General features: G+C 38.0%; 1 protein-coding gene across 2 annotated transcripts in view; it reads left to right on the top strand.

The window, feature by feature from the left end:
- The window catches only part of SERTAD4 (SERTA domain containing 4), a 34339-nt gene extending 18412 nt beyond the window's left edge, over positions 1–15927 (top strand). For both annotated transcript variants that reach the window (XM_075864586.1, XM_075864587.1), the window contains exons 3-4: positions 3820–3932; positions 14614–15927. In XM_075864586.1, coding sequence (XP_075720701.1) covers positions 3820–3932; positions 14614–15336 — 836 coding nt within the window. In that variant the 3' untranslated portion in view covers positions 15337–15927. The remainder of the gene's footprint in view (positions 1–3819; positions 3933–14613) is intronic.
- The last annotated feature ends 4093 nt before the right edge of the window (positions 15928–20020 follow it).

Raw genomic sequence — 20020 nt, forward strand, 5'->3', positions numbered from 1 at the left:
TCTATCTATCTATCTATCTATCTATCTATCTATCTATCTATCTATCTATCTATCTATCTATCTCATATCTATCTATCTATCTATCTATCTATCTATCTATCTATCTATCTATCTATCTATCTATCTATCTATCTATCTATCTATCTCATATCTATCTATCTATCTATCTCATATCTATCTATCTATCTATCTATCTATCTATCTATCTATCTATCTATCTCATATCTATCTATCTATCTATCTATCTATCTATCTATCTATCTATCTATCTATCTATCTATCTATCTCATATCTATCTCATATCTATCTCATATCTATCTATCTATCTATCTATCTATCTATCTATCTATCTATCTATCTATCTATCTATCTATCTATCTATCTATCTCATATCTATCTATCTATCTATCTATCTATCTATCTATCTATCTATCTATCTATCTATCTATCTATCTATCTCATCTATCTATCTATCTATCTATCTATCTATCTATCTATCTATCTATCTATCTATCTATCTCATATCTATCTATCTATCTATCTATCTATCTATCTCATATCTATCTATCTATCTATCTATCTATCTATCTCATATCTATCTATCTATCTATCTATCTATCTCATATCTATCTATCTATTCATCCATCCATCCATCCATCCATCCGTTAGTGTTGTTCACATCACTGCTAATAGTTGCACATCGTCAGATAAGTTTAGATCTTTGGTCGGATCCTGATAAACATAACGGCGACGTCTTTACCTCCTCCCAGAGAGAAATCGCAGTTACAGTTGAACAAACAATAATAAGATGTAGGTGACATGAATGGATGTCAGCTATTATGTAACACTGAAATACTGTCATTATCGCATTTTCCAGTTACATTTTTCAATAGTACAGAACATATGACTATATTATAGACATTTCTAACAATATTATGGATAATCCTGACATTCTTTGATAAGTTTAGATTAGCTGTAAATATATATATATTGGTTTTCATATAACGAAAGCCTTTTAAAGTGTACTGGGTTTATAGAGAATGTTCCATTACAATGAATAAAACCCCTAAGTTAAAAATAAAGCCAGCCAACAGCTCCAACCCCCGACTCCCACATTAGCTGTCAACACATGAGGAGATAAGCAGCTACCTGGTGCCGATTATCATATAGAAGACAAGAGAATCAGGCCTGTTAATATATAACCGGTCCTACCGGTCTGGAAACATCCATAGACATTATATTGTTAGCGGATCCCACCGATACAATCAGTACCGAACACAGAAATATATTGTCTATAGCCAGATTCAAGACTATGTCCACCTTTGAAATCATTGTTGCTATTGCTTGAATGCATCTAAAATAATAAAAATGAAGCGCGTTTTGCAAATAGTCTTGATTAAAAATCTACAGCTCCTATGCAGATAGATGTGTCGCCATGGTTACAGAGAACAAACACCCTGTGTAGTCTGATCTTGCCGTCATACTGCCTTTTATCTGTCCTCTACTTCTTGATAACCTACCAAACGTACATTAGTAGGATGTAGAGGACAAATTCAAGTATGACTGCAGGATCAGACTACACAGGGGTTGTTTGAAGTCTGTTACTATGGAAACACATAGGTCTGCATAGGAGCTGTAGATGCAAAACGGTAGTCAATTTTTGCAAACGAGGTTCATTTTTTTTTAGATGCATCGAAATGGTTGCAAATGTGATCAAATTAGAATGTCTGATAGGTTCATATCCCAACACTGGGACCCCACCTGTTTAAAGAACAGGGGTCCCCGTTCCACCAGATGAGGAGGCTGTTGGATCCAGTTGGAGAATGACTAGAGAGGTGGCCGTTGCCTTACCAGGTGGTTCAGGTGTCCCAGTGGTGGTTCATGATATATTTATGGTATATCATGTAGAAGAGCATTTCATATCTAAATGGATAAAAAAAATATATAAATTTAGGTCCCAAAGTCGTCCTCTGCTGTCTAAGTCACATATGTATCTAGGACAGCTATGTGATAACCAATTTGGTCACCATTACAGTTTTCATGGGGTTTTAGCTTTTCCTGACTTCTGAATGACAAATCTATATACTCCCGTTCTGATATGGGGACATAACTTTGTAAATTTACCATTCAGGAATTTGAGAAAGCTTAGAGAAAACCTAATGGAAGCTGTGGTGGCAGACATATTGGTTGTCACCCAATAACGTCTGAATAACAACTCAAAAAGCTTGACCGAAGGGGCAACTTGACGACTTATATTACCGGTTATTTTTATTATTTTCTTGAAAGGGGTTAATACTTTTTAATGATGAGTTAACATATTACTAAATAAACGGAAAACATCATCTGATGATGAGTCAACATATTACTAAATAAACCTGGGGGATAAAGAGATCAAAAGGGGCCCCATAGCATAAAAAAAATGGCCCCTTCCTCGTGCGGACCACCCCATCATCATTACCATTTCCACATCCCAGGAGAAGATAGCTTAGCTCTTGTTAACCCCCATCTTCTTCATTTCCCCAGAAATGAGAGGCAGCGTCACCCTCAGACTAATTCCCCCCACCTAGTCTGCTAGCATTGGAGTAATAGTAAAGATGGGAAACCCTGCGCAGATTTGGCAAGAATAGGGTCAACCTGGCTCCCATAGGCCAATAACCTCATGGCCTTGCTCTATGGCCTCCACATCCGTAATGTAACCTGCCTTTCTTTAGTATCTCTTCTAGCTCATGTTTACTCATAATTTTATATTTTATTTTAGGGGGGAATTCTCTTTCAAGTATAGTTCCAGTTTTCAAGAACTTCTAAAGTGTCATGGAGACATGTCAGTCGTTCTCATTAATGAGGTTTGTGCTCTGAAAACCCTATTGATCACATGAACAAAAGAACTCTTCAGAGCACCGTGCCCCTTTGCCCATTTGGCTCCCATCGGGCTCTTTTTTAGCTTCACTTGGGAGAGACATAAACAGGTCATAGACTGGGTCGACCTTGAGTTATATAAGTTGTACGGTCACACAGGGCGCATCTCCTGTCACTACTAAAAGAAGGTGCCACTGGTCATGATGACTTGGGACCCACAGCTGCCCTAGTTTGTTGTGTGAAAAATGTTGGGCATCTGACAGCAAAGGGTACTGTCTGATTACTGTATTATTTGGGCACTATATGGTACGCCATAGGGGGGGTCAATAGAATATACTACACGGGACACCAACCAGCCTTAGGCCGGCACTGGTCATAGACTGTAATGTATTCTACTGGCCCATCATCACCTCTCCAAAGTAGTGAAGCTGAGAGAAGACATCTGTGCATCGAGACCCCCACTGATTACTGCTGACATGTTTCTATGATCCTTCAGAAGTTCTTTGAAACTAACTGGAGTTACCCTTTAAATACCATAGGAGTAAGGGCAATATTGGCTAAAAAAGACTGAGTGGAGAATTCCTTTAAATATTATGGATGCAAAAAAAAGGGTCATAGATGATGACTAATGGGAAGAGTGTTACAAAAAAATCCAAGAAAATTCAGGTGGAAATTCCATATGTCTCCAAGGTATCGAGTATATACAATGAGCAGTACATATGTAAATGTATGATAATACCAACATTCCTATTATAACCAGTACAAGGTTGGTTAAGAGCATGGTGACGGATTGATTGACATTTCCGTTGTATGTTCTTCCCGCACAGTATTAGACTTCAAGATGGGAATACAGGATCAGTGTGTGCTGTGATATATTCTGTTGTGTTAGGAAACAAAGTTATTTTGTTTGGAGAACCTTAGGCGAACTGCATGTCATCTGTCATATCTGATTTATTACCACAGAATCACATTACAGGGGAATTTCAAATCCAAAAACAGCTTCCAAGAGCACTTACTTTAAAAGGAAATATGTAGAAGAGGATTATCATCTGCCGCTCCACAGCTGTAGTCATAAAGTATGTTTTGTTTTGTCTGTTTTACTTATTCTCTTACACAGTGATTGCTTCTTTTATGCTTGTATTACGTTTCCTTCCGCTATTGTTACGATGCTGATAAATGATGCCATAGTTGTGTATACTGCATGCTATCAAATAGGTTATGGATAGATAGATAGATAGATAGATAGATAGATAGATAGATAGATAGATAGATAGATAGATAGATAGATAGATAGATAGATAGATAGATAGATAGATAGATAGATAGATAGACAGATGATAGATAGATAGATAGATAGATAGATAGATAGATAGATAGATAGATAGATAGATAGATAGATAGATAGATAGATAGATAGATAGATAGATGATAGATAGATAGGTATGAGATAGATAGATAGATAGATAGATAGATAGATAGATAGATAGATAGACAGACAGACACAGGTAGATAGATAGATAGATAGATAGATAGATAGATAGATAGATAGATAGATAGATAGATAGATAGATAGATAGATAGATAGATAGACAGACAGACAGATAGATAGATAGATAGATAGATAGATAGATAGATAGATAGATAGATAGATAGATAGATAGATAGATAGATAGATAGATAGACAGACAGACACAGGTAGATAGATAGATAGATAGATAGATAGATAGATAGACAGATAGACAGATAGATAGATAGATAGATAGATAGATAGATAGATAGATAGATAGATAGATAGATAGACAGACAGACAGACAGACAGACAGACAGACAGACAGACAGACAGATAGATAGATAGATAGATAGATAGATAGATAGATAGATAAATAGATAGATAGATAGATAGATAGATAGATAGATAGATAGATAGATAGATAGATAGATAGATAGATAGATATAGATGGATAGATAGATAGATAGATAGATAGATAGATAGATAGATAGATAGATAGATAGATAGATAGATAGATAGATAGATAGATAGATAGATAGACAGACAGACACAGGTAGATAGATAGATAGATAGATAGATAGATAGATAGATAGATAGATAGATAGATAGATAGATAGATAGATAGATAGATAGATAGATAGATATAGATGGATAGATATAGATGGATAGATAGATAGATAGATAGATAGATAGATAGATAGATAGATAGATAGATAGATAGATAGATAGATAGATAGATAGATAGATAGATAGATAGATAGATAGATAGATAGACAGACAGACACAGGTAGATAGATAGATAGATAGATAGATAGATAGATAGATAGATAGATAGATAGATAGATAGATAGATAGATAGATAGATAGATAGATAGATAGATAGATATGAGATAGATAGATAGATATGACATAGATAAATAGATAGATAGATAGATAGATAGATAGATAGATAGATAGATAGATAGATATGAGAGAGATAGATAGATATGACATAGATAAATAGATAGATAGATAGATAGATAGATATGAGAGAGATAGATAGATTAGATAGATAGATAGATAGATAGATAGATAGATAGATAGATAGATAGATAGATAGATAGATATGACATAGATAGATAGATAGATAGATAGATAGATAGATAGATAGATAGATATGAGATAGATAGATAGATAGATAGATAGATAGATAGATAGATAGATAGATAGATAGATAGATAGATAGATAGATAGATAGATAGATAGATATGACATAGATAGATAGATAGATAGATAGATAGATAGATAGATAGATAGATAGATAGATAGATAGATAGATAGATAGATAGATAGATATCACATAGATAGATAGATAGATAGATAGATAGATAGATAGATAGATAGATAGATAGATAGATAGATACATAGATAGATAGATAGATAGATAGATAGATAGATAGATAGATAGATAGATAGATAGATAGATAGATAGATAGATAGATAGATAGATAGATATGAGATAGATAGATAGATAGATAGATAGATAGATAGATAGATAGATAGATAGATAGATAGATAGATAGATAGATAGATAGATAGATAGATAGATAGATAGATAGATAGATAGAAAGAAAAGTTACACCTGCCAGTAAATTAAACAAAAGCCTCCAACACTTAATATAATATCAAATCTAGGTATATTGAATTTCTCTACTCCTGTTTTTCACCCTACTGCCACTTTAAGGCTAAGTTTACACTGAGTTTTTTGACGCAGAAACCGCGCCAAAAAGCTCGTCAAAAACGGCCTGAAAATGCCTCCTGTCGATTTCAATGGGAGGCCCCGGCTCGCGGGAGAAAGAAGCGACATGCCCTATCTTCGGGCGTTTCCGCCTCTGACCTCCCATTGACTTCAATGGGAAGCAGAGAAAGCGTATTTCGCGGCGTTTTATGCCCGCAGCGCCCAATGGCCGCGGGCGAAAAACGCAGCGAAAATCGGCGTGCAGGGAGAGGAAATTCTGCCTGCAAAATACTCCGTTTGAACATAGCCTAACCCTTCCATCTTTTAAATCTGAAAGACAACAGTTGTGTCTTACCAACAAAATACAAAATACATTTTCCATGTTTAAAAAAACAAAAAAAAATAAAAAAGAAACAATGAAATGACAATAATCCACATATTTATAACACTGGTTGGGGCAGGTAGAGATCCCCTGAATATAAGTATGTGGAAAATTGTTGGAGGAATGTTAATGATTCATATTTGTACATATTGCATCATGTTGTCATATAACCACTTGCATTTTGTATTTTTGCTTATGCCATGTGTGTTATCTTTGCAAAAACATTTCATTACGTGAATGTGTTGTTAACGTTATTTGTGCATTTAGCATCATAGGCACCCATTACTAATTTTGAAAAAAATAAAATAAAGAGGTAAGGATGGCCCCAGAGGGCAGGAGGACTATGGCACTTGCTTTTTACAGCTTTTTGATTTTGTGAAAATGTGGTGGTCAGTGACTAATGTCTTCCTGTCCTTTGATGTCATCTGCACCTGTTTGTTTATTCGATCAGGTACTGGGTGTAATAGGGGTGGGTATATTTTTGTAATTTTTTATTATTATTTTTCATATATACACATTCTCATTCTATAAATTGATCTGTTGTGTACATACTTGAAGGTGGGATTTTGTTTTTGTAGAAGGGTCATGATTGTGCTTAAGCTTATGAGTTTGTGTAAGTGAATCCTAAGATTGATGTGTAGATTGTAGTGGAATTTCCAATTTGAAGCACCAAATTCTTGAATTTAAAAAAATATGAACAGATATAAACATATAATAACTGTTCAGATTAGTTCATAGATCTCAGTCAGTGGCGTAGGATTTCTTCTAGGGTCTTGGCCATTTGGATGTATGTCACCTGATGCTACGGGGTTGTTACTTTTTATTTGATATAGACAACGTGAAGTAATTTGTAAGAGGATGGCACCAATGGTATACATTTTGGCAGTAACTAAGGGGGAATATTGGACCTGCATTTCATCACAGTAGATGCTGCATTGACTTATTTCCTGACAGGTCAATCAGATATGTGGGGTCAATCAGATATGTGGGGTCAAACAGATATGTGGGGTCAATCGGATATGGGAAGCAGGACAAACCGATGTAAAAGGAGTACCAAGGAGCTGGAACCCTCACCAATGTTCGAAACAAATTGGTAATTTTCAGTGGAGAGATGTCATCCATCCATTTATATAAAGTTATAAAACCAAGTGATCTCATCTAAGGTGAATTCACCATCTGCAGAATTGCTGAGGATTTTCAGTGTAGATTGCGCACTGAGAATCCGCAGCAATTTACAGACATGTGGTTGTGGTTTTAAAAACCCCATCCACATGTAGCAGAAAATCCAGGGAGGAATTGAGTTCATGCTGAAGAATTTTTAATCCACAGCATGTCAATCCCGTTGCAGATTTTAACCCTTAGCAATGCCTAGGGTAAAATCCACGCCAAAATCCACATCAAAATCTACACGTGGATTCGTTGCAGAGTTCATAGCGAATTTGCTTTGAAATCCACGACAGAAAACGTCTGCAGAGTCATAGATTTCTGTAACTGAAAATTAGTGCAGGCACTGGTGAGGGTCCCAGAATCTCGGTCAATGTCACATTTTAACTTATCTGATTGACCTACCATAGAATACAAGAACTGGAATAACCTAAGAAGAAAGGCTCAATACACGGTCCATTGACATTACTTTTTTTGGGAAGCAATGGATGGCCATTTTTCACAAGAAAATTAGGGATACTTTTAGGCAATGCTCCCTGGGAAATATATGCAAATGACCCTCTCTCAAACCCAGAAGGTGCTCTTAAGAAGCTAAGATCCATCCACTGGTAGATGCTTGATGAGCTAATACCCAAGTCATGCTCTTCTACATCCCAGGTGTGTCATTGACTCTCCTTTTGACATCTGTCGCTGGCGTACGTTCAAATAATTGCATCATCTTTCTAGTCGCATCTGCCAGACAGTAATATATAGATGGCATTATACATTCGCAAGGGGGCAAAACACTGGCATGTATGATTGCCAACATTTGGCTTCTTAACTTCACCTCTTAGGGACTACAAACAGGTCTTTTTTAAATTAAAAAGCGTAGCATTGAATCAAAAGATGTAATTGGACCCAGTAGTGTCTATTAGCTTGGATGTCTCCATGGCATATAATTGTAGATAAACCCCCCGGAATCTTTAATTTTGTTCACTGCTGTTACTGAAAAAAATCACGTAATACATAAGAAAAACTGTAGAAGATATATATGAAGTATTGTAATTATTTTAAATAAAAATTAAATTAAAAAGACAATATTAAATAACACATTCCCATAATATAAAAAAACATCCTAAGTAAAAAATTGTTTATTGAGTTCTTCTCTTGACCTCCTTCCATATTCACTATTAGTGCACAAAAACATTATACGGTGGGGTGCCCCTCCTCGAGACCCCCGTCTATTAGCCATACCAGAGAGCCGCTGCAGGGTAAATGTTTGGCTGGCAAAAGCAGCTGATAGAATATCTGCAAGAGGATCCATGGTGATCACCTGATTACCGGCTCAAATTTTATGTAAATTAGGGTTGTCTTTATGAGACAACTCCTTTAAGGACTTATTCACATATATAAAATAGGTTTAGTTCCCTCCATCTATGTGTGTAAAAGTTGGAGGGCTCAACAGTTCGTCCCTCTATTGTCAGTGGGAATCAGCGATGCCCTTCTCTACTACAAAAATGACCAGTATTAACCCCTAATATCTTGTAAGGCAGATGGCTTACCTGCTTACCCAGAATATTGCATGTTACCTTCCTGTCAGGTGGACTGTATGGCCATTGGTTTTAATGTCCCACCGGATGGGAATAATGGGCACCACTTAAGGGTAAAATGGTACCCATCTCAAATTTTTTTTATAGACAGATAAAACTGCCCCTGCCTGAGTGCAAACCAAGCAATTTCAAAAACATTTTCATGAAAGCAGGACTGCTTAAAAAAAAAATAAGACTCACATTGGCATAAGGACTGGTCTTTTTTCCATTCTAAGCCACGGATTGACTCTGTGGCATGCAAAAATGTGTTAACTTTTTGTATGTGCCAACTATAAAAACATCCATAAAGCAGCACACAAGCACAATGTCCTCCCTACTATGTGTCCACTGCACCTGAAAAGACTTGTTCAATGTGCCTGGAAATAATTCTGAAATGTAAGCAGCTATGTGTATGACATCATGGAAGGTGACATCATAGCTGGAGTGTACCGGACTGTTTCCTGCCCTGCCCATCACTCATAACACCATGTGTGTGGCATGCTGGAATGGAAACTAAAGTTACTGGATTTTTTAGATTGTAAGATAGACTGGATGATAAAAATTAATAAAAGGTTACAGAATTAGGGAAAGCGGGTAAAGCCTATTATCTCATTCAAACTATAAGATGCACAAACACTGCTTAAAAAAGTGAGTCTTATAGTAAAAAACATACTATATATACTTTATAAGTAATTCTTAGATTTATATCGGGTTTTCCTTATACAAAGTAAATCGCATTTGCAGAACAGCGTTCGGTTTTCCGTTGTTCTGCTCAGTCAGAGGGGCAGAACGTTGGAAATACCAGAAGCTTCGGTTCCCTAACGGAGCCTCCAATGCAGATGTGAACGAGGCCTAAATTATTTTTTCCTTAAGTCATTAAGTCATACGGGATGGACTGTCACTCCTAAGCAAATGTCCCATTACCGGAGATGAGTGAAATTCCCTCTGAGAACGTCCATGAATTAACTGCTGGTGATGAGAAGTCGCTCCTACTGCGCCAATAGGTTAGAGAACACTGTCATATATAATAACTCAATAACTAATTTTGCAGTAAAAGGTGCCACCTTAAAGTCATGTCCCCCTTCTGAGAGCCCACTGTGGACCTTTACTTTACCTTTGTATGCAACCTGATAGAAAAAAAAATTATGGCATGTTTCATTGCATGATGTATTATGGAGGTGCCCTCACTGCACTGGCACCATATGGCTGCATACAAAGTACTTACAGGTCCATGATATGGGTTCATAGGGACCTCACTTCAGGTTCTGAGGGGTTGCACGTCATAAGGGCTTATTTACAATTTGGTTATATCTGCCCATACTTTGCTTAATGAGATTCAGGGTTTGAACCTCTAGCGACTATATTGGCGTGAGCTCAGGAATTATACATACATAGGTCAGTTCATATAGGAGATACTGACCGCATATCAATTTTTTAACGTGCTTGCTGCTTGGCTCAGCTTCATTAGGGCGTACCTGCGACCTATGACATCAGCAAGTCTACAGTGTCTATAGAGAATCTAAGGTAGTCTGAAATCCACCTCCTTTCTCCTCATTGGTTCAGGCTGCTGCTTCCCCAGATTGGCTGCTGTGTATAAGCAGAAGCTCAGCAGGAAGTCAGTGCATGCCTCACATATACTAAGGCAAATAATCCTTAATAAGGTGTATCTGGTAAGTCACTTTAAATGCAGCAATGATAATATATATGGTTCTGTGGGGAAAACGTTTCTTAAAGGATATGTACACCTTTGAAAGCGTTGGTGTTTTTAAAATAAAAATGTGTATCAGTGTTTTTGGTGCAACTTTGGAATTACATTTTGTTAAAAATAATTTTTACTTTTTGAGATACAGCTGCTTTGTATCCTGTAATGAGAGCAGCTGTATTTATCGCTGAATCCTGTATCTGTCAGGTTAGCGGCACTGACGGGTTCAGTGACAGCGGGTCCTGTGTGTCTCTGGCACATATTATCGAGCTGTTACCAATCACATTTACGTTTATAACTTAGATGTGATCGATAACAGGTAGAACCCGTCAGTGCCGCTGACCTGACGAATACAGGATTCAGCGATTGATACAGCTGCTCTGTATACAGGATACAAAGCAGCTGTATCTCAAAAAGTAAAAATAATTTTAAATAAAAAGTATTTAGAAAGTTGCACAAACACACTAATGCACACACACACACACATATATATATATATATATATATATATATATATATATATATATATATACCTTTTCGAAGATGGAAGATGTACATATCCTTTAAGCTTCAATTCTGGAAAACTTTTGGCCATTGTGTAGAGTGCAAAACAGAATAGCATATGGTTATAATATACAAGTAATTTCCATGGTGAAACAGTCAGCAAGCAGATTGTTGACAGCCAGGGACAGATTACTCCCGTTTATGCTCAATGTACTGTGCAGAGCAACCATGTATGGAAATGAGGACTACACGGCTGAAACAGACCATTTAGGGTGACCATCTACTATGAAGTCCATCAGCTAATGGGAGAATAATACGGCTGCTCTACATATCACGTACGGTAACTTCTCTGTCTCCACTAACTTTGGTGATAAACTACAGACTTCTGTTTTGGGTTTGTTAAAAGAATAACCGAAGACTCAGATTTCCAAGTCCATCTCTTCTATTACCTCAGCGCTGGTGTGGCCGGAAATGTTTGATTTTTCTGCTGCAGTCCTGCAAGTACTTACGTGGTAAAGAATTTTCCATCTCGTTCTATGGCACTTCATGTGTCATCTTTGGCACCGCGCCATCTTTCATAAAGTCGTCTGAGTCCAAGTTATTCTTGATATTTGCCAGAAGTCTTTGTGCTTTTTTTTTTTTTTTTTGGGGAAATACAAAGACTTTTTATAGTCTTTTTGTTATGCTTCGACTGCAGTTTTATTCTTTTGTCTGATTTCAAGTTCATACATTCATCAGAAAGTTACAAATGAAGGATTACATGTATGCCTGTCATTTACAAAACATAATGGTACATACTTGTCATTTATTCTATATACCTCAAAACGTTCAAGGCCACAAAATGAAGGAATAGGAGACGAGGTGGTGTCACTTATCAGCCGCAGGCATTTGGTCTTTTATAGACGAGTAGCTAACATCAAGGGGTTCGGGTACAAAATTTCTGATTTCTTGTCAATTTCTTGTGAATTCATTGTGAATATGCTGCTTGAGGACCCAACTTTTCCTGCTTACACCGAGTCACACATTTATATAATTAAAAATGAGAGATATTTGCCCAATATTCCATTGTATGTATCAGCAAAATGACCCCTATACTTTAGGATCCCCTTAAAATAAGATTATAATTAAACAGTTCCCCAGGCTCCCAGTATAACATCTATTGGATATTTGGTTACATAGTGATCTGATAACACACCATAAGACGTATTTCATGATGGACCAGTCAATTTCTGCAGCAAAATCAGCACAGAAGTCTGCTGCTGGCACCATTTCTGTCCTCGCTAACAATCATATGAATGAAAAGGTCACTGACAACCACCACCAGATGATCACATTCCCATAATATGACTTCAAGTTCTTTTATCCTCTTCCATTTCATTTCCTATTTTATGTCACATGAAGCCCTATCCTCCATGAGCGGACATATCATAGAGGCAGCCTATAAGGCTACTATGGGGCCCCTGGAGAAAACGGCCTTAGTCAAGGTTGGTCCTATCCCCTTTGTCAAATTGACCAAAAATGTTCCAGTGTTTATCAGGATTTCCTAATTTATGATGAATAAATAGTTGCATGATTACTGGAGCGTGCAGAGTCTTGATATACCCCCGTACAGATACGTGACCTGAGCCCACGTTTTAATTCTCAGTATGATTTATAAGAAAATATGAAATGAGCGCACACTACTGCACCTACTACTTTTCCATATTATACAGTGAATTAATATAACCATATAACATACAGTAAAATCTTTCCCGAACTTTATGCTACTGTGAAGTTAATGGAGATGACACTTAATTCCTCAGTTTCTGTCATTTCTTGCAAAAAGAAAGATGCTACCTGACAGATAAATGTGTGTGTCTTGTTGAATATGACAATTATTAGAATTGTCTAACTATTAAATGGTATAAATACATTTTACTGAATTTAAACGAATTGTGGCATATCCAAAAATGTCTAAAATGGACCGCTTCCACCTCTTGGACCCTTTCCTATATGCAAAACAGGGTTTCGCTATTCCCTGCCCTGCCCTGCCAGGCAAGGTGGTGACCGCATCCTATCGCAGATTGTATGGAGAGTTGGTAGGCATGTGCGCTCCCATGGAGTTACTAAAATAGCTGAACAAGCCAGCTATTCAGTCTGTGCCAAGATGTCGCTGCCACTAGTCACTGGCCGCCCTAAAATAGCGTAGTCTACTATGTTATTTCATCCTTCAAAAAAAAGAATGCTGACATATACCAGCCCGACGAAGGTCAAAAGGACACTATTTTGTCCTCCATCAAGCCCTATGGACACGTTTAGCTCATACATCGGGAGCTCTGTTGTAAAACAGGGCTCTAGACTGCCAATACATTTTAGATTATTTGGGTTAATCTCGTGGATATTGACAAGTTTGGATGGCAATCTAATGTATATGGGAACCTCCTGTTTCCTGATGGCAGATGTCGGGCAGAATAAGCATTGGGCATGTTCCTTTTGCTCTGCTGGGAGATAAACCACTGACAGAAGTGTCTGGCAGTGGCTTGTCTTCCTCTTCCCATTGAGATAAACATGCATGATTGGCCAGGCATGCATGTTTACAAGAATTACGAGGGAGACGGCTTTCTTTTTCTTATGAGTATGGCGTCCATGTATAAAGGTCAATAGAGAGATCTTTCTAATGATCATTGTATAGCCCAGGCCTATATACATAACCAGGGAACATTCACTGGGTCTATAGGGAAGAAAGTTTCATCATCATTAACGTAGAATGTTTTCGTTTCCTTAAAATACAATTAGAATATAGGACTTTTTGCTACATGATGTTGTGATAGTTAATCTGTAATGCAAAAGGGTTCCAGATACCAAATTCCTGAAAGACATAATATTACAATAATATCTGAAGATTGGTGGTTGATCCAGGGATTCACTGATTGCCCTATTTGGGGTCACAAAGGAATTTTTTATTCTCCTATGTGAAGACGATTGGCAGCTACCTGATAGGTGTTGGTTTTGTCTTCTTCTGGATCAACACTACATGGGGTTGAACTAGATGGACATTTTTTCTTCAACCTTTCAGTGTTTCTTGTAGCCTTGGTCTTAAATTCATTACATAAAATAAGCAATCTTATATGGATTTTTTTTATGGTTTTGTATAGAGGATGTTTCATTGTCTGGATAATTTGTGTTCCCACCTCATTAAATCTGATTTTTGTTTTTTCTATCATGATTTAGAATGTATCCATCTTTGAAGAGAGGGCCCATGTACTTTACATGTCCTTGGAGAAATTAAAATTCATTGATGACCCTGAAGTGTTCCTCAGAAGATCGGTCCTCATCAACAACTTGATGAAGCGAATTCATGGTGAGATTCTACTGCAAAACAACTGGTGTTTCTCAGCATGTGCCCTTAATGGAGCGTCAGCACAGGAATGGTTTGTGTCCCAGGATTGCCCTTATCGGAAACGCCTTCGTATTGCCAAGGACGACAGTAGCCTTCAAACTTGTTGTTTTTACCAGGAATGCGGTAGCCATTATCTAAACATCCCATTCGCTGTTAACGCAAACGGAGGGCACATAGCAGCTTCCTGTTCATCTAGTAGCTCCTTGCCTTTGCCAGGGTGCTCTCACCATACGGATTACAGCGCGGCAGAAGCTCCTTTATACAGGAACAGCATCCAGGGGCCTTCCTGTGGGGGGTTTGTTACCAATTCAAGGCCTCAACATAAGCTAAGTTTGCATGAGGAAACGGCAGAAGAAAAGAAAGGCACGCTCAACTTTAACTGCGAGGCTTCCAATGGGGGTGGTACCCTTGAACGCAAAGGCCGACTTTATGATTTTTTGGCAGCAGGTTGCAATGACAAGAGTAGCATAAGTGAACCATGGAAAAAATCTCTCCGGAAAAAAGAGGTTTTTCCAGGTAATAAACTTTGCTGCAGCAAAGGAAACAAGATGTGAGCGCTACATTTACTTTATTATTATTTTTGTTCTTTTTTGTTGTTGCTCGACAGTGGGGTTCTGTTATGCAGTGGAAACGGGGTTTTTGTAGCTTTTTATGGTGATAATGGAACATTCCCTATGCCAAAGGGATTTCTGGTATGAAACAAATGTCAGTGTTTTAATTTGTGTAAGATAGTTTTGAAATGTATTAGATCACATTTACAGTTATCATATTTTGGTACTGACCGTGATTTGGGCTTATGCTATGAAGATGGATTCATAGTACTATACTGTGCCTCATGTACGTCAGGCAAGTCTCCATACTTGCCTAGAATTCAGAACTGGACGCCACCATACACACATACTAGATATGTGTAGGAGTACCCAGTTTGACTGTTGGTCTTCTTATTGGAGACCTCCTTCTGCCATTGGAGGTAAGGCCAAGGGCATCAAACAAGCCTTATCTAGGTGCATCTAAGATCCAACCCTTCTAGAACATCTTTTTTTAAGAGCATTGCAAATGTATTTTTCTCCCCATCTGCATTTATGCTGTAGTGACCTTCATTTCACTCGTAATATTTGTATTAAAATAAATATTGAGCTTACAAAGTAGTCATTTATTTCATACCAACAAGTGATGTCTATGAGAAAACAGTAGGACAGGACTGCAGTGAGCAAAAGGTTGACCTGTCCAGTTATCAAAAACACTAAAAACATGGGTTCTTACCAGACTGTCACATGGTATCAGGGTTGCCACCTCATCCTTTAGACAGTGTCTGCAAGTGGAGAGCATTAGGGGCTTCACCATTTACATGGTCATCATGGACAGACCCATAAAGGATTATTTTACATGGGTTCTCCATGACAAATTTTATGGGTTACTGAACACTGGTCTCCTATGTGTGGCTCTCTGCAGTTGAAAAACAGCAACTCCCAGCATTGAAAACCACAGGCCACATTTTGCTACAATTTGAGAGCCACAGTTTTGAGATTAATGGTTTAAATGTGCATAGAATACAGTAAATGTGGATATAGTTTGCTATACACAATTGATACATATTTTGAGCTACAACAATAAACTATGTTAAAAATTCTTCTGGTTGCCCTTGGAAACAGACAGCAGTCTCCACTCTGTAGTCAGACGTGATGTGATTGTTATTTGATCTTCAACAATGCACTGCTCTTTGGTAACAGAAATTCAATAGAATTCTGATTATAGCTTTGGATGTGAAGAGAGATGAAAAACAGTACAAGATAAGTAAAACAACGTATTTACGAAGTTTCTTAACATTATATGTGTAGAGAAGTGTTGTCGTACTTTAGCCATCCATAAAACTAAAAAGTTTGATGTTGAAGTGAAACATTTTGTTGGCTAACTAAAGTGGTTGAAAATATAATCTACATACATAACATCGAAGCAGATCATGGCACTTCTATGGGTCCCTAGGAGAGAGGGGGCCCAGTCCTGTCTGTTCCTATTCCCTTTGCTATTGGGGGCAAGAAACGATGATTCATTTTCATCTATGGAGGAACTGCGTTGTCAGCAAGCAAGGGACATGGGAATTGGCCCAAGGGGCATGGAGGGGTGACAAAAACTACGCCATTCTGTACTAAATGTAGAAACCCAGCACCTTTACTTTGGGGTCCCCTCTCTTCTCTGCATACCACTAACTACACATATTTCTACCCAAACATTAAAGAAGTAACAATTTTATGTGTCTTCCCACATGAGTAGTATTTACTAAAAATGTCAAATACAAACAGGATATATTTGATATATAGATAGTGGGTGATGTTATTGAGTCCTAAAAACTTTGGGATATAAGTTCTAAAGTGCTGTACACCGGACTGTGAATTGGTGATGGCTTGGACCATTCTGCCACATAAGAAGACACCAGTATTATAAATGGTTGATTAGGGGCCAAGTTACAGATTTTGCATTAGGGCCCAGGAGTTTCAAGTTATACCTCTGGGTGATAGTGAACATCCTCATTATGTTCTTTGTAGCTTCTACAATGGGCAAAAAGATCAAACAAGGTTGATTAGAAAAATGTACAGACATCAAAAGTGTCTGTCGTAGTTAAGACCACCATCCATAGTAGAGAATCTACACATGAATTGGCATTCCCACTTTAACCTCTCTGTTTGTCATCGGGAATTCCTTATAAGCCCATCGGGCCTAAAATCATCTATGTTATGGCCAATGCTGCAGAAAAGGATGGTACCGATAAAAATATGGGTTTTGTTATTTCTTATAGTATAGCTATAGCGATTAATTGGTTTACTCCGGATTTGTCCAGTTTCCTCTATAAAAAGTCCAACCTTGTAGATTTTCAGAAAAAGGAGCTCCCATATTCCATACTCCCTCTGCAGCTGGTAATGTTACCATGTAATTGCTGGTCAATATCACAGAGACGACTGTTAGATCTTTAAACCATGTGTTAATTCCTCCAGAAACCTGATCCACATCACAATTTGTACCTCCAGTATATTCTGTATATCTTTGATTTTCCATTAATATTACATAAGTCAAAAAGGTATAACTTTCACAATGTGATAACTTCTCCAAAAGACCATCGCTTTAAGAAGACTACCTGTCATCTACGGTAGACCAGATTTTACTGTGACAGATTTTCAATTCCCTTATCCCCTAAGCATAATAGCCCCCATTTTTAAGAGGACAACCCTTCTCAAAGACCATTTTTTTCTGTAATTTTGGGTGGTCAACTCAAAGAGGTTCTACTGTATATGGTTGAGTTTCTTTTTTTTTTCTTTTTTTATCATGGTTCAGGAAGAATAACAGAATGTTATATAGACAGAACTTGTTTCGAACTAACTATATAAAGACATTATACTATGTAGGTAAGTCCATATGTAAACTGAAATGACAAGATGCTTTAAAGAATGGAGTCCAAGGTACTGAACGAATAGTTTTGACATGACAACACATATATACAGTATATATATCCTAGATTGGAAAATTCAAGGCGCACGGAGGACATACAGCACATGCTGGCCATACAGTCTCCATGTGCTGCCATACAGGCTCCGTCAGGTGCCGTATGTACGGAGATATTCTTACATAGAACCAATGATTTTAGGGAAAAATACCTGGTTACATACAGAGTCCATACAGAATACAACAGAAATACCCCCTCAATATGAAATTGGAGGCAGACGGAGGTTTAGTAGTGGCCCCCATGCCCCTCTATGAGAGCCCTAATACAGCGCTGTACAAAAAGGAGCTGTAATATGGCTGTGTGCATGAAGCCTTGCCAGTTGATACTGGTGTATTTTCATCGTTGTGTATGTCAACCAATAGGCCTTAAAGAGGCTCTGTCACCAGATTTTGCAACCCCTATCTTCTATTGCAGCAGATCGGCGCTGCAATGTAGATTACAGTAACGTTTTTATTTTTAAAAAACGAGCATTTTTGGCCAAGTTATGACCATTTTTGTAGTTATGCAAATGAGGCTTGCAAAAGTCCAAGTGGGTGTGTTTAAAAGTAAAAGTCCAAGTGGGCGTGTATTATGTGCGTACATCGGGGCGTTTTTAATACTTTTACTAGCTGGCCGTTCTGATGAGAAGTATCATCCACTTCTCTTCAGAACGCCCAGCTTCTGGCAGTGCAGACACAGCGTGTTCTCGAGAGATCACGCTGTGTCGTCACTCACAGGTCCTGCATCGTGTCAGACGAGCGGGGACACATCGGCACCAGAGGCTACAGATGATTCTGCAGCAGCATCGGCGTTTGCAGGTAAGTAGCTACATCGACTTACCTGCAAACGCCGATGCTGCTGCAGAATCAACTGAAGCCTCTGGTGCCGATGTGTCCTGACACGATGCAGGACCTGTGAGTGACGACACAGCGTGATCTCTCGAGAACACGCTGTCTGCACTGCCAGAAGCTGGGCGTTCTGAAGAGAAGTGGATGATACTTCTCGTCAGAGCGCCCAGCTAGTAAAAGTATTAAAAATGCCCCGATGTACGCACATAATACACGCCCACTTGGACTTTTACTTTTAAACACACCCACTTGGACTTTTGCAAGCCTCATTTGCATAACTACAAAAATGGTCATAACTTGGCCAAAAATGCTAGTTTTTTAAAAATAAAAACGTTACTCTTATCTACATTGCAGCGCCGATCTGCTGCAATAGCAGATAGGGGCTGCAAAATCTGGTGACAGAGATTTTCTGGATTTATGTAAAAAACATTTATAATTGTAGAATAAAACATTTTATTTTAGAAAGTTGCAGAACTTTAATTTCCTGATCGTCCTTGGCAGCACAACACATATGGGTTTTAGTTCCCTAGGTACAATTAAGCAGAGACAGGTTAATTAGCAATAAGAATTAAGCAATTAAACAATTAAGGACTTTCCCTATAAGAATGTACCGGAAACCCATTAAAATGGAGCAAACGAGCGCCGATCAATATGCTTTATCATTGTTTGGCGCTCGAAAATCTGCCCGTGTAAAAGCCCCATTAGCAGCTCACGGCTTAATGCCAGGATATGCCTTCACTTGCTGATTATGGGAGTCTGACCACAGGGACCTCCTCGGATTATGAGAAGGAAGGACCCTCTTCTTTGGCATTTTCTCCCATCCAGGAGCTGTAAAGAGAACTGCAACTCAAACCCATTAAAACCACAGTGCCTGGCTTCATCCCAGCCCTTTCATTTTAGTAATCGGTGGGGGAC

Source organism: Rhinoderma darwinii, chromosome 4, assembly GCF_050947455.1.
Source record: "Rhinoderma darwinii isolate aRhiDar2 chromosome 4, aRhiDar2.hap1, whole genome shotgun sequence".
NCBI lineage: Eukaryota > Metazoa > Chordata > Amphibia > Anura > Rhinodermatidae > Rhinoderma > Rhinoderma darwinii.